This window comes from Nesoenas mayeri, assembly GCF_963082525.1.
Source record: "Nesoenas mayeri genome assembly, chromosome: 1".
Taxonomy (NCBI): domain Eukaryota; kingdom Metazoa; phylum Chordata; class Aves; order Columbiformes; family Columbidae; genus Nesoenas; species Nesoenas mayeri.
Window position 1 is genome coordinate 137932252 of NC_137541.1, and position 14038 is coordinate 137946289.

The 14038-nt window shown below is 47.7% G+C and overlaps 1 protein-coding gene across 1 annotated transcript in view; it reads right to left on the minus strand.

Annotated features, from left to right (window-relative positions):
- Positions 1-4393: 4393 nt before the first annotated feature.
- VANGL1 (VANGL planar cell polarity protein 1) overlaps positions 4394-14038 on the minus strand; it is a gene marked incomplete at its 5' end in the record, with an annotated part of 32199 nt that continues 22554 nt past the window's right edge. The window contains 4 exons of the mRNA XM_080362647.1: positions 4394-5163; positions 6845-7079; positions 9082-9214; positions 12466-12599. Coding sequence (XP_080218773.1) covers positions 4903-5163; positions 6845-7079; positions 9082-9214; positions 12466-12599 — 763 coding nt within the window. The 3' untranslated portion in view covers positions 4394-4902. The remainder of the gene's footprint in view (positions 5164-6844; positions 7080-9081; positions 9215-12465; positions 12600-14038) is intronic.

Below are 14038 nucleotides of genomic sequence, written 5' to 3' on the forward strand. Positions count from 1 at the left end.
CAGAATTGAGCAGAGGAACCTGGGATGAGACTGGAGCATTTCTGCAAAAGACTGCAGAACTTTTGTTTTACCTTTAAAAAAGGCAGGTTTACACGTTTTGGTAAGCAAGATAAAATTGGCTTGAAGAGGTTTCCACATTTAGCACAGTATGGATCTTCCCAGTTTCTTCAGCAGCAAGTGTTGGAAACAAACACATTTCAAACAAGACTTTTAAAAGCAACTTAGGCAGGGCCAGCTTTAGAAACTGCTTCCTCACAGCTTTTGGTATACTTGGCAACAGCAGATTCCCAAGGCTTTGTGTGGAGATCACCATCCCAACAGAAAAGGTTATGAGGCTCCATGAGGGTTGGGATTTGTTCAGATCTCCCTCAGATTTGTGCCTTATTGTAAGTTGTTCCCGAGCTCCAAACCGCAGCCCCAGCACCTCCCATCCCAGTGGATACTTGTTGTTCCTCACTAGGGAACTTCAGGGGAAAAAGAAATAATCCACAGCGAGTGGAGGATGAGAGTTCGAGTGACTGAAGTTGCTGGCAGGAAGATTTTGAGGCAGAGGTCAGAGGAATAGCTGAGAGAGGCTGAAATCAGATCTGCCCTTCTCTCCAATTTCCCCCTTCAGGGGGGATTGCTCTTCAAGGCACCCAGCGCAACCCCAAAAGCCGGAGCTGACCTTGTTCTGTGAGCAAGCTGCATCATGCCAACTTTTCATCATGCACGGTGCATCCCTCCCCAGCTCCCCTGCTGCCTACAGGGGGATGTGAGTGGCAGCATCTCCCCTCTGCAGGGTGAAAAGTGGTACATGCAAGCAGCTCCCTCACCTCCACAAGCTGACCACAGTGACTTGGGCAAGGACTGGTATGTGATGGAGGGAAGTGCAAGAATCCTTACACTTCTGAAAGTGCTGCCTGCTCTGCTCCCCTGAACAGGAAAGGAGTTTGAGACCTGGAGCAGCCCCACAGAGCCTATGCAGGGATGGCTGCAGTCACATGGCAATAAGAAGCCAACAGATCTGCTAACAAACTTGGCCCAGGCCTAGTTACACGGCTGGCAAGGTATTAAGGGTGTAATGTCTGCCCGCATAATCCTAAAAGCTGCAAGAAATCAGAATCTTTCACTGTTTCGCCACGAAACAGAAAGCCAGCCTTTGTGGAAACCCACAGCCATTTCCATCTGCTCCATCTGAAAGACTTAGCTGCATCTGGTTTTGGAAGATCTCAGCATGGCTTCGGATTTAAGCTCTAAAAAATCCGAGAGCAAAAAACCCAAAGCCTTTAAATTATCCAAACAGCATACTTGAGAGTCACAGGAAAAACGGCAACATAGAGGAGAGGAGTGGGGCAACACAGCACCCTATCAAATGGTCCAGCTTTTAGCGAAGGATGCCCAGTGCAAGGATCTCCTCTGAGGGGGACATTGTCCACTTCACCACAAACAGGGTTGTCTTATAAACCACTTGAATTCTAAAAAACAATTCCCAGCCAGGTACAAGCATCCAGGCGGGGATAGAGGAGGGAGAATATGTACAAGAAGACAGTGCAGGAGAGACATTTGGAGGAAAACAGCCTGGGCATGGCTGGCAAATCCTACAAGCTTTATTTGTGCTCAGCTCTTGGCAAGCTCTGCAGAAGTAAGGACTGCAGGATTTGGATCAGAGCTTCGCTCCCTGTGACTCAATTCTTACTCATTAGCTGGCTATAAACAGAGTTAAACAAACCAGTCTGCTCTCATTGCTCAGTATTTTTAATAAAGAGTCTGAATCCCTATAGATGCCACAGATGCATCTGTGGATCTCAAAGCACTTGACAAGTTGAGTTTAGCCTCACAGCACCCCAGTGAGGTAGCTATGACAGCGGTCCCCTGATTTTGCACGGAGAGAGGAAACAAGAGAGACCCTGAAAAATAAAATGTCATTTAAAAAAAAACACAAAACAAACATGGAATACTCAGGAGTCCCAATTCCCCATTTAGTCTATCCTCATCTCTAAGCAGGTTGCATCTCTAGAAAAACCATTTGAGAGGCCAAGTCCTCTCCTTCAGATTTCATCAGGCAAAGCACTCACACTGCTAACACAGGGAAGAGCATTTAATGTAGCAGCTGGCCCCTTGTTGACAGTGTCCTTTTCAGTGGCAGGCAGAAAAGGCAGCGCAGAACCACAGCACACAGACGAGAAAGCAGACTCAGAGCAAGCACACGCCGCTGCCGTCTGGTTCTCCATGCGTTCAATGACTTAACGCAATTAAGACAGGAGTTTCCTGAGCAGATAGTGTCAGACAACCCCCCGTGTGGGGGGGATAAAAAAGGGAAAGAGATCCTGGGAAAAGAAGAAAGTTTTGCAGAGGTGCCTGTGACAAGGTGCTCTCACACACACGTTGCTCCCAAGCCCCCGGCAAGGTGGTTCTTGTTCTGGCTTCACAGAAATGAGCCAATTCAGCCACAGGCAGTAGCCTCCACACAGACGGAAGTGCTCCATGGTCTCCCAAGCTACTGCGAGTCTCTCCCACCTTGCTGATTATGCACGTCGCAGAAGCCAGATACACACGTCTTTAGGAGAACAAAGCGTGAGATACTATATGCTCCCCCTCATTATTTTTAATTTTTTTAAGATAAAAGACTGAACCAATCTAATTTTTCAAAATAATACAACTGCGAAGGCCACAGTTAATAAAGGAGTCCCCACACAGACTACCGGAAATCCTGACATAGAAAGAAACCAAAATACTAAGTTCAGAGACAAGAAAACTCTACTTCCCATCCTTTAAGGGATGTGGGCATGATCCTGTAATGTACCGCACCATCTAGTTTATTTGCAACTATATCTGGCACATTACATGGAGAATACAAGACCCAGGTGACGACGATGCACTTGTAGAAAGGTGGAGGAAACTGCAGGTGTCACCTGGATGGGGAATCACCACTCCGGACCCTTGCTCTCCAGGGTGTTCCCTTGATCCCAAGAGGACTATCTGCAGGTGCTATTGAAGATGCAGCTCCCTCGCTGCTGAAGCTGGAAGATGCTGGACACCCCTGCCCTGTCCCTAGCACCCCGCTTATGGTCACTGCTCCCTTCCACCAGCTTGTGGTGGGCACTGGCCAGCCCACATGAGCCATGCCATGCAGGACTGGCAAAGATCCACTCCCTGGTCTTAGCTGGGCCACCTCCCACTGATAAGAGCAGAGACCAGCCCAGGGAAGGCCAAAGGGGATGGGAAGGGGTGTCACAGGCCTCCTCAGAAGATGATGCACCCTGGCAGTGAAAGGCACTGGCTTATGTACCTTGCTGAACTGGGGCCCTCTGTGTTAAGACATCTGTATGGAGGGCATGTCAGCTCCTGCGTGATAGAGACATTTGCATGGCAAAAGACTGGGCAGAATGAATCCAGCATTTGCATTCACACACACAAATCCACGGCCACAGAGCTGGGGGGCTCTCAGAGACGCCTGACCGAATGCAGGTCACTGCCAGCCTTGGAGGTGGCTCCAGAGTCACATGATACCCTGTGCTGGCAATCATTCAGACACCAGTTTAGGTTCATTGTTAAAAGCAAATTTTTCAAAACTCCGCAAATCTCAGATGACAGGAATCACACATGAAAGCTGCACTGATGGGCAAAGGCAGCTGGACAAACCAAACTGCAATGTAAGAGCTACGCATCTCTCACAGGAGCAGATCCCAACACTGAGCAGCAAAGAAAGGCTGAAAAAGGCAAGGAGATATTCAACATTCAGATATAGTTTGGTATTTCTTAGCTATAGCTGAAGGCGTACGGTGGGGAAGGACATACTGCAGTGTTTCCAGAGCACAGCAGCTCTCCAGAGCAAGTGCACATGGCTGAGGTCAGCCCTTCCCTGGCTCCTCTCCTCAAGCAGGGAAGTGCTTTTGCACATCTTTCCACCAGACACACTCAAAGCCAGCTAGAGAGGGAGGGGTGCATTCCTGCCTGCAGCCCCTTCCCCTCAAAGAGGCTGTCAGACACAGGGAGGGTCTGTAATTTATCTGAGGAGGAGCCAGCTACTTGCCTACCCTGTCCTGGTTCAAATACACAGCCCTTGCAGGTGCAAAAGGAAGCGGCAGTAAGGCAGACCCTGAGGGGACTGTGGCTGGAGAAACACATTCGGAAAGCCAGACAGAAGGGGACAGAAATGGGGAGCCCTGGGAGTGCCTGACAAAGATATGGGCAAGCAGGTGAGAGATAACAGGGAGCTGTGTCACACAGAACAGTTTCATTAACAAGCACTGGTAAAATAGATCTGCAAGATGGGCTGATCCAGTTCAAGACAAGCAATTTCAGATATAGAGAGACCAAAACCACCCCACTACACTCATACAGGTCCAGCACTGACACATGGAGGGGAGGAAAAGAATAAAAGTCTTCATTCTCCAGATTAGGTGGCTCACAGAGGCAGAATCCTCTCACATCCACCCTTCAATATCCTCCCTGAGTGAACAGGGACTGTCACAACGCCCCACACAAGGAGGTTTCTACAGCGGGGAGGTGAGCAACGCGCTCTTAGAAACAGCTACAGGTAGCAAAAGCAGAGACACAAAAGCAAAAGGGTGCACGTGGCATACGGCAGCACTCCAACAAAAATACCGACATTGCAATCATGTGAAGAGAGCATGAGATTTACAGTATGCCTGGAAAGGGGAGGGAAAAGAAAAATGAAAAAAAAATCTGTTCTGCCTCCAAGGCTGAGCTAACTGAGCCAAGTCACCCTGTCACCTCTTAAGATATTTCTTTCTAGATAAGATATCCCAACACCCCCCTCCCCTTTCCAAATAAAGTGCAGATGGTCAAATATTACTGGTCCATCATCTGCCAGTTTCAGTCAGCATTAGGGAAATTAAACCCAAAAGCACGATATTGAAAAAAAAATGTCCCCAAACAACCCACCCTCAAAATCCCTTAGACTGAAGTCTCAGACTGTAAGCGGAGGACAAATTTATGAGATTTAGGGTCTATGAACTCTTCTGAGAGTTTGATGAAGGGGATTTTCTTCACATTAACAACAAGGCTGAAGTCCAAGCACTTGAGGACAAACACAGTGCCGTCTTGTAACCCGCTTGTGACCGCTTCCTCGCTGACGAGCGTCCACTGCTTGGAGAACCAGCGATCCTTGTCGTACTGGAGGGTTGGGCACGGGTTGAGGTAACGCTCCAGGAATGCCTGCCAAGAGAGGGACACGCATTAGCGCCAGCCCCACACTAGCTCTGCATCGATGCTCTCTTCCCATCACCAGATACAGCTCTGCAAGCACAGGCTTGCCACACTGCAAACTGTTTCAGCTTCCACACTTCAGCAAACATCCTCTTCCCAGTCCCTCCCAGCTTTTCAGACCCCAGGAGCAGAGATAACCACTAGGAGATCCTCTCTGAGTCCATCCCAGCAAGTCTGCAAAGTTACAGCCCCAACTTCTTGCTGTCAAGACTGCCATCCAGCAGCAGTTCAGTAAAGCAGAGGTCATTTCTCCCCTACTAGCTGCATAACCCATCCCAAACAAGCAGATGAGATAGCTGGCCCTCCATTCTTCAGAATCACAGAATCACAGAATGTTAGGGATTGGAAGGGACCTCAAAAGATCATCCAGTTCAATCTCCCTGCCAGAGCAGGAACAACTAGATGAGGTTACACAGGAATGTGTCCAGGAGGGTTTTGAATGTCTCCAGTGAAGGAGACTCCACAACCCCCCTGGGCAGCCTGTTCCAGTGCTCTGGCACCCTCACTGTGAAGAAGTTTCTTCTCAAATTTAAGTGGAACCTCTTGTGTTCCAGTTAGTACCCATTACCCCTTGTTCTATCATTGGTTGTCACCGAGAAGAGCCTGGCTCCATCCTCATGACACTCACCCTTTATATATTTGTAAACATTAATGAGGTCACCCCTCAGTCTCCTCTTCTCCAAGCTGAAGAGACCCAGCTCCCTCAGCCTTTCCTCATAAGGGAGATGCTCCACTCCCTTAATCATCTTAGTTCAGGCCAAGCTAAGGTGGATAAGCAGAGGTTTCCATGTTTGCAGCCTGACTGAAGCTGCAAAACTGAAAGCAGAACGTGGGACACTGTTTGACATCACTTGTGTTTTCAAGTCTCCTTTGCAATCTTAATGGCAGCAGAACTGCTGGGCAAGGTCCCAGGGCAAGGTCCCAGGTGGATCCCAGTGAGAGGGTGCTCAACCCCATCTCTTGACAGCATTTCTGCTCTTAGCATAGTAAGTCCTGGGTAAGTGCTCAGGAGTAAACTCATATTTCTAACCCTTCTGAAGGATTGTGGGATGTTCTTAGAGGGGAAGGTGGAGAGTAGGAAGGGGATTGTGTGACCTGTTTCCCTCATCTTTCAGTTCTTTCCTGTGTCTACAAATCAACAGTCACGGGGGCAAAGCAGCAAAGTGACGTCTGATCAAGCGGCCCATGAATTAGAAACACTGTCAGACACACAGGGATTTAGGCAATAATTAGAAGCAGTCCAAAACTGAACACTGCAGAGGGAACCAAAAAAAAAAGTGGTCCTTTGCAGGTTGCCACCTGGATCATGTTGCTACCATGAGCCAGCTGGGAGAATTCCCCTTGACTCAAGGCCACCACCTTGAACACTTCTTTGGTTCTTCGTTTGTGGAACTAGATATGAGAACAATTATTTCATAGGTACTTTCAGAAAAAAAAAAGAGACAGAAGATGCTGTAGACAAAACATTACTTCCCTTTAAAACCTGATGCCACCTGCAATGCACTGATCACAGACAGGAACTATGAAAACCTCCATTTACCTCCCTTGACTGTTTTCAGTTCTGCATGCACACACAGATGTGCCATCCCTTTCTCCCTTCTTCCTGCATCAGCATTAGAGAAAGTGTTACCTTTGGTGTCATGTTATTGGTGATGCAGAAGGACAAGTGTTGCAAGATGCTCTCCATGCTGTGGTACTGTTGCTGGCGGGTGGTGCGAAGGTACTTCTGCAGAGCTCTTGCCATGGAGGGGAAGATCGCCTGGGCTGCTTCTCGGGGGTCCATCGTCTCTCCTGGAGCTTTCTGCTGTTCCTCCACCTGAAGGCGTTTGATGTGAGTGAAAGCCTCCTCTACTGCAACCACAAGCCTGCAAAAGGAAAAACAGGACAGCAAGACTCATAACAAGCGGGATAAGATGGGTCTGTGGTTAAGGCAAAGCCTGGGAGTCAGGATTTACAAGCTCCTATTCCCATCTTTGCTACTGAGTCACTGCCTGCCATCAGACAATTTACAGAAAATCTTCTCTGCTGATAGTTGGAGGGGTAAACAGCAGCTTTTCTTTCCTTGGCCAAGCCATCCAGCAATCGAGGGTCATAAACCAGGATTAACACTTCAAAAGCCCAAGTGTCGTACTTGTTTCTGCCAACACAGCATAAACATCAGCTACATGACTCAAATAAGTCACAGCTGCCCTTGCCTTCAGTGCATGCCTTTGAAAACAACGGTTCCAGCACACAGTACTGCAGCGTAAAGCATAAGGACAGGCAAGGAGTCCGGAAAAGGCTGGCTATAAACAACCGTGACCAGGATGCAGATTGCTTCGAGACTCTGTGCTCACAAGCTGCTGTCTGCTCGGATTTACACCAGCTGGATACAGAACTTGTGCTGCCGAGTTATCGCTCTGCACCCCTCCACTGAACAGTGACGGGGCTCCCGTCTTCACTCCTAACACTGCAGCTAGGGACACCTTGCAAACCATTCCCGTGTTGGCACAGGTGAGCAAACACCAAGACCACATCACAAAAATGCAAACAGAAGGATATGACACTTGCAAGTTAGCCCAGTACTAAGTAACAAGCAAGGGGCTACATTGCATTTAGTGAGGACAAAGCAACGATAACAGGTCACCCAACAAAGCTCTTTTGCCGCTCCAGCCAGGACTTGTTTCACACTAGACTTCCACTCAAGTCATCAACTACTTTCCACACTTCTCTCAATATCCAAAGCATCCTAAAGCCAGTGGAACTCCCTTGAGACAAGCAGAGGTACGGCACACGGCTTTCAGACTACATATGAGAAACAGCACGAGAGGCCTTGACCCCTGCCCATTTTGTTTAATTTGACCTGGAGGAGGTAGGGGGTGGAAATGAGTTTCTAATCTCCTCATGTCTTTTTGTTGCAGCTCTGACTTTCCTCCTTCAAAATATCTGGCCTAATCTTCTAGTGACTGATGGCTTTCCTCTGACTAAGCAGCCACTCTAATCAAACTCAGCATGGAATGGAGATGTGCCCGAGTTAGAATGCTGTGCTGCACAGAAAGGAAAGTTTAAGTTCCTATTGCTCCAAGGCTGGAAGAGACCCCAAAATAGAGCTGACATAGAGCACAGGTCAGACGGAAGCAGGCTGCAGGGACACACTGTGCCAGCACTTTCCCAATGAAATACAAACTGCCAAAAGGAAACACAAAACAAGCCAGCTCCCTCCAGTTACAGCACATTCCTTCCAAACACAGCTCAGTTCAGGGGTGCCTGTCCATAAGCAACTTGCCTCAAACTGTTAAGCATGTTAACTACAAAACATCAGTTAAGCTCCAAAGCAAAAAGAGGCACTATCTCGGGTCACCTCAACAAAGCATCAACTCTGCAATCGAGCGCAATTGGCAGAAAACATACATAAGGTCCAAAATAAAATGTAACCACTTGTGGTCTTTCCTCCTCAAGTCATTGAAAAGGGCAGTCAAACTGCCCCTGTTAGTAGTCTGCAAACACAAATATTCTCCTCGCCCATGAACAAGCAACACCAAGTGCTCCACTGATCCTGTCCCTGGATTACGTGAGCTGAGGCGACCAGCCTGGGCATGGGGGGAAATTATGGGAGTTCCTACAGCAAGTAACTACAGATTTGTCAAGCACTGGACTGTTCCCTAATCCATGACATTGCGTTAGCTTATCTGCATACTATACATAAGCTCTACTTTATGCATGTTCTTCAGGTAATTCCAGTTGCAAGTTGTTGCCATCACTTATGCATCTGGGTTTCACATGCTTCTTTGCTGTGACAGGTTTACAGCCCTTAATCATGGGTCCCTCGCCCCTTGTCAGGCTCAGCAAGCCCCCTGCGACTGAGCCTCGCACCCGGGACGGTTTTACCTTGCACGGCGTTTTTTCACTCGGCGCTCATGGTCAGCCTCTTCATAGTAGAGCTCGTTGTGACTGGAGTCCCTGCGACGTGCCGCGGCTGCGATCATGGCACGGGACTGCCCCGACACGTTGTTACCTGGGCCTTCGGGAGGCGAGAAAAGTGGTGTTACTGCCACAGGGCTGAGGCTGGGACAGACCAGCACCCCACAGCACCTGTCACAAGTGCTCTGTGGCTCCAGTTGTCCCAGCCAAATCTATAAACCCTTTTCCAGTCCTCAGGAGCTCTGGTAGAAACCCTGCGAGGCAGCACAGGCTTAGAGAAGGGGATTTGGCACGTGGAGGAGGAAAGTTAGTTGGGATGAAGGATCTCACGCAACATACACAAAGGCAGAGGTGAGGTGCACATGCCAAAGATGCAACTTACCACCCATTATATATGTTTTCAGTTTGAAGGCAAGGGCAGCTGGAACACATCACGTTTCAGCAACAAGACAGTGTGTGAGCACAAGAAGTGAGGAGTTGGAAAGAGGAGAAAGACAAACACAAGAACATCATGAGACGTGGAGATGAATGAACAAAAGCCAAACTCCAGGCAGTTACGCGCAGGGAGGAAAAACGGGAGGCGGAGGCAGCAGGGTCACCTTTAGACAAAGCACAGGGTTTTCCGGAAGGGCAAATGCTGTCAGAACAACAATCCTGCAATAGGGTACACTGGGGTCTATAAGTGTAGCAGCTTCTCATGGCACTCTGAACAGCACCTGCCATTACAGCTTCTGTTGCTGTTAACAGCTACAGCAAAGCTGCGATCTGCTCCGTAACACCCGACCAAGTGACAGAGCTGTCTACTACAAGACCTTAATTAGTGACCTTCAAATACAGTAGTAGGTTCTGCAGCTCCACCATGAAGATCACAGGTCTGGCTGTTTGGGCAGACAGAGGAAAAAAATGCTGCCCCAGAAGAGTTTATCGGACCTTCTACCTAGATAGAGCAGGGTCTACCCAGAGGGAAAAAGGAGAAGCCTTGGACTGCATCCAAGCCACCGTGAGCTGCTTTTCTGACTAACTGCTCTGAAAGCCCACACTCTCAACTGGCAGTAGTTAAGGCCAATCAATTGCACAGACATGCTTAAAATTGTTCTGCTCATGCAAGCGCAACTTGTTAATTTTTTCCTAAAAAGCACAAACCAGATTCCAAGACAGAAGCTTAAAGCTCGGCAGTGGGAAGGACGAGCATTCACACAGACAGCTTCTTAAAAGTCTAAACACTTCAGACTTTGTTTCACAGCTCTGAAATGGAAGATATGACTCAAGGGAGACACTCGCTCCCAAATTTGGTTTAGGACTGTAATTTGCCTCATTGACTATGCCTGGCAATGAAAATCCTGGTTTTGAAGGTGAGCCTACCCACTCTGTATAAGAGAGATTACAGCCTGATGTTTTTCCTTCCTGGCTGTTCCACTATCAAATACAAAAGCTGCCAACAAATTAGGCTGCCTTAATAGCATTACTCTCTTTTCACACGGAGAGTGTAAGAGACTGTCAGGATGCCAAGGTAAGCTGCAGCCAGAACTACGCTCTGCTTTGTAAAATGGACGGGAACCTTAAGGACACACCTCTAAGCCTGAGATTTCCACAACAGCCCAGGGAACTGATAAGTGCCTCAGAAGGGAAGGCATGAGTTTTTAGGCCCTGGCAAACTCATGAGCTTTGACATTTGGAAAGGCCTGCCAGCCACATCTGGAGCATGTTTCTGGTTCCTTCTCTTCCAACAAAGTTTTGTGAGGTAGGAGCTCCTAAGCTACTAACAGACTGGAAGTTTCTCCTCTAGGCTTGCAAGTCCCAGTGTCCCAGCAGGTGCTGCAGGAACAGTGACCCCGACACCTTCTGAAGAGATGCTGCAGTGCAGGAGAAGACAAGCCAGCCAGTAACCGGAATGGCACGTCCTGCAGCCAGCCTGTCGAGCCGCTGAGATTGAATGGTGGGCAGACACCCGCAGGATCGGGAAGCCCTCACTTTCCACACACCAGGCTTTGTTCAGAGTGAGAAGCTGCAATCAGAGACTTCACCTCTACAGAAGAGCAGAGTGAGTCTTGTTTGTCACCCCTCTCCAACCCAAGTTATTCTCTCCCACCTGAGAGCTTCTTCACTCCAGGCAACAGGGGATACAGAATGGGCATGCCTGCCCCTCTCACTTCACCCTGCTCCCCGCTTCCTCTGTCAGGATGGGGACATCCCACTGTAAGGATCTAAATATCCAATTAATTTTAGGGGCTCAGGAGTGCTGCATCAGGTTTGGGAAAACGTTTACAATAAGGTCTTTGAAAATTCTAAAGTCACCAAAAATTAAAAAACAAAAAACCACCAACCCTGCCCCCAAAAAACCCATCCATAATGCACTGAAACTTTACTGAAGGCAAAACAGTCATGTCTCGTGTTTCTCCATGTGACAGATATTCTTTGTATTTCAGTTCACACCCTGCACACAGAGGCACCTTGCTCAGTTAAGTCACTTCAGTCCCTTCTCCCTTCCAGCTCTCAAAGCCTTCCAATATTAACAAATTCATGAGCAGAATGTGCCGTACCACATCTTGTGACAGGCCTTCAGCCATCCTGCACTATAAAAGCTTCCCTACTCAACTTCAACTCTTCCATCAAGGGAATGCGCACTTACATAAAGGCTGTAATGGCTGCTTATCAAGCCTAGCTTTCACTGATAGGGTTTAAGAGTGTCAAATGATTAAGTCCAGTTTTCACTGCTCTGAGTGTCCACAGGGATCCACCGGGCCATCTTTCCACAGGCTTCTTTAAAGTCCAAAAAGTTTGAAACAGGTGTACAGAATGGTAAAGCTCAAGGGGAATAGTTATCTGTTGCTGAATTTCCACAAGCTGCTTAGCATCATGATGACTTGGGAGCAGGGCCATGCATAATTTACTCCTAAGGCTGCTGCTTCTTCCCACATTGGTATCAATCTCCTTCACTTTCTGGAAGGCTGCCTGTGGAAGTGGCATGGGAAACAACTGAGGAGCTCATTTAGGTTAAAATTTGTATTTATTGTACTAGCACAAGCAAGGAGATGGCCCAAGGGTGACAAAATGCAGGGGCTGCCTAAAACAAGCAGTGGTGTCGAAAAGTGCTTGACAAGCCACATAATAATTAAGCCTGATCCAAAACTTGGCCGTTTCACCTGGCAAAGACAAAAGCCTTATTGTGGGCTAAACACATCTGTAAAGTCATCTGGAACCGGTAAACTCAGCACTGTTAGGAAGATTTCCAGCAAGAGACAAGGATTTGGCAAAGCAAAAAGGTGAGAATGTGTGCATAACAAAGCATTAAGCCAACCCAGCCCTTCCCCATCCCACCCAGTCTCAGAGACTACATTTCACCTCACCTACCATCCACATTGTAGACTTTCAGTCCAGCCATATGCTTGGCTGCACGGGATTTGGAGGCTGTTAACAAAGCTGGGTTGTAGACTGTGAAATCTCTGTAGTAATTTTCCAGAACCACCAGTGCAGCTCGCTGGATGCTGGGAAAACAAACAAAAGAAAGAAAACCTAAGACCAAGTCCCCCAAAATGCAACAAGTTCTTTTGTTTCCTATAAATAAACAAACAAACAAACAAATAAATAATAGACACATTATTTGGAACAGGGTTGTCACGCCCACAGAATATGCAGAATGTTAATTACTCTCTCTAGGACCTGAAATTTCATTTAAGATGCAAGATAAATGTCTCTGCCCCTATCTCAAACAGGGGGAGAACAGGAATTCCCTACAAGGGCGGCACATAAACCAAAGCACTAGGCTGCCCAAAGTATGGGAAAGAACAGAACAAGAGCTCAAGCTGCCTAAAGCCGGTAGGTAGGGTAGATGTGACGCAGAGACCTTGCCCAGGCTGAAGATCAGAGCACCATGCTGGTTTTGCTGCAGCTGGCCAGCCTTGATGGAAGGCCCAGCTCAGGATGGATGCTTTCCCCTTTGAGTCATTTTCAGCCACACCTCGCAGCAGCTCCTCAGATCTCCTCTGTCCCAGCACTGACAAGAGCCCAATCTCTTCAGCTTTCACAGCAAGATAAGATCGCTGCCTGAGGAGTACGGCTTCGGCTTCGAGAGAAGGGATTACCTCAGTATTGCTTGTTAAATCCCAGGCAGGGACAGAATCAGGAGCAGTGACACTCCCTCTGCCCCTTTGAAGGGATGCCTCTACATAAAGTGATGACACATGGGAGCAAAACAACACACGTGCCAGCAACAGGAAAGGCTCAACCCAGAGGTATCTTCCTTTGCAATCATTTTGACAACAGAGAGATGTCCGTAGGCACTGCTACCAAGAAATAAGACAGTATTTCAAAACAAACCAGAGCTGTGGTGTTTAGAAATGCCAATACACACAGAGGATCTAGGACATGGATCTCTCCACGTTGCTCCAGCTCCATGTTCAGCCGGCAGTAGCATTCTCAGCAAAGAACCAAGATCGCCGATTCAGCCAGCAGGAATTTGCCAAAAACCGAAACTTAATTTCATTTTGAACACATAAAAATTATAAGGGAACTGCCAACACATTTGTTGCCAGTTAATTGTAAAGTTCACACTTACCAACAAAGCTTCTCCTAAGGAAAGCAACTGAGTATTCTCACACATGTTACAACATAGGAAGAAAACACTACAAGGATAGTAACGTGGGAAAATAAGACATAAACCAATTAAGACCTAAATTCAATTCTCAGCACTACTACTGAATCAGTGCACACTCCCAGAGGAGCAATTTAAATTTTCCCGTGCCTTGTGCTAATATTAAACTTCTGCATCACACCCCAGTAATTTAAATACACACACACACACACACACGCTCTGACACCCTCATTCTCCAGTTGCCCCCTCTTTCCACTGATCAGTGATTTAAACACAGATGCCAGCCCATTCACAAGATTTCTGTGAAAAAAGAACAAACCCAGACTTGTTCAC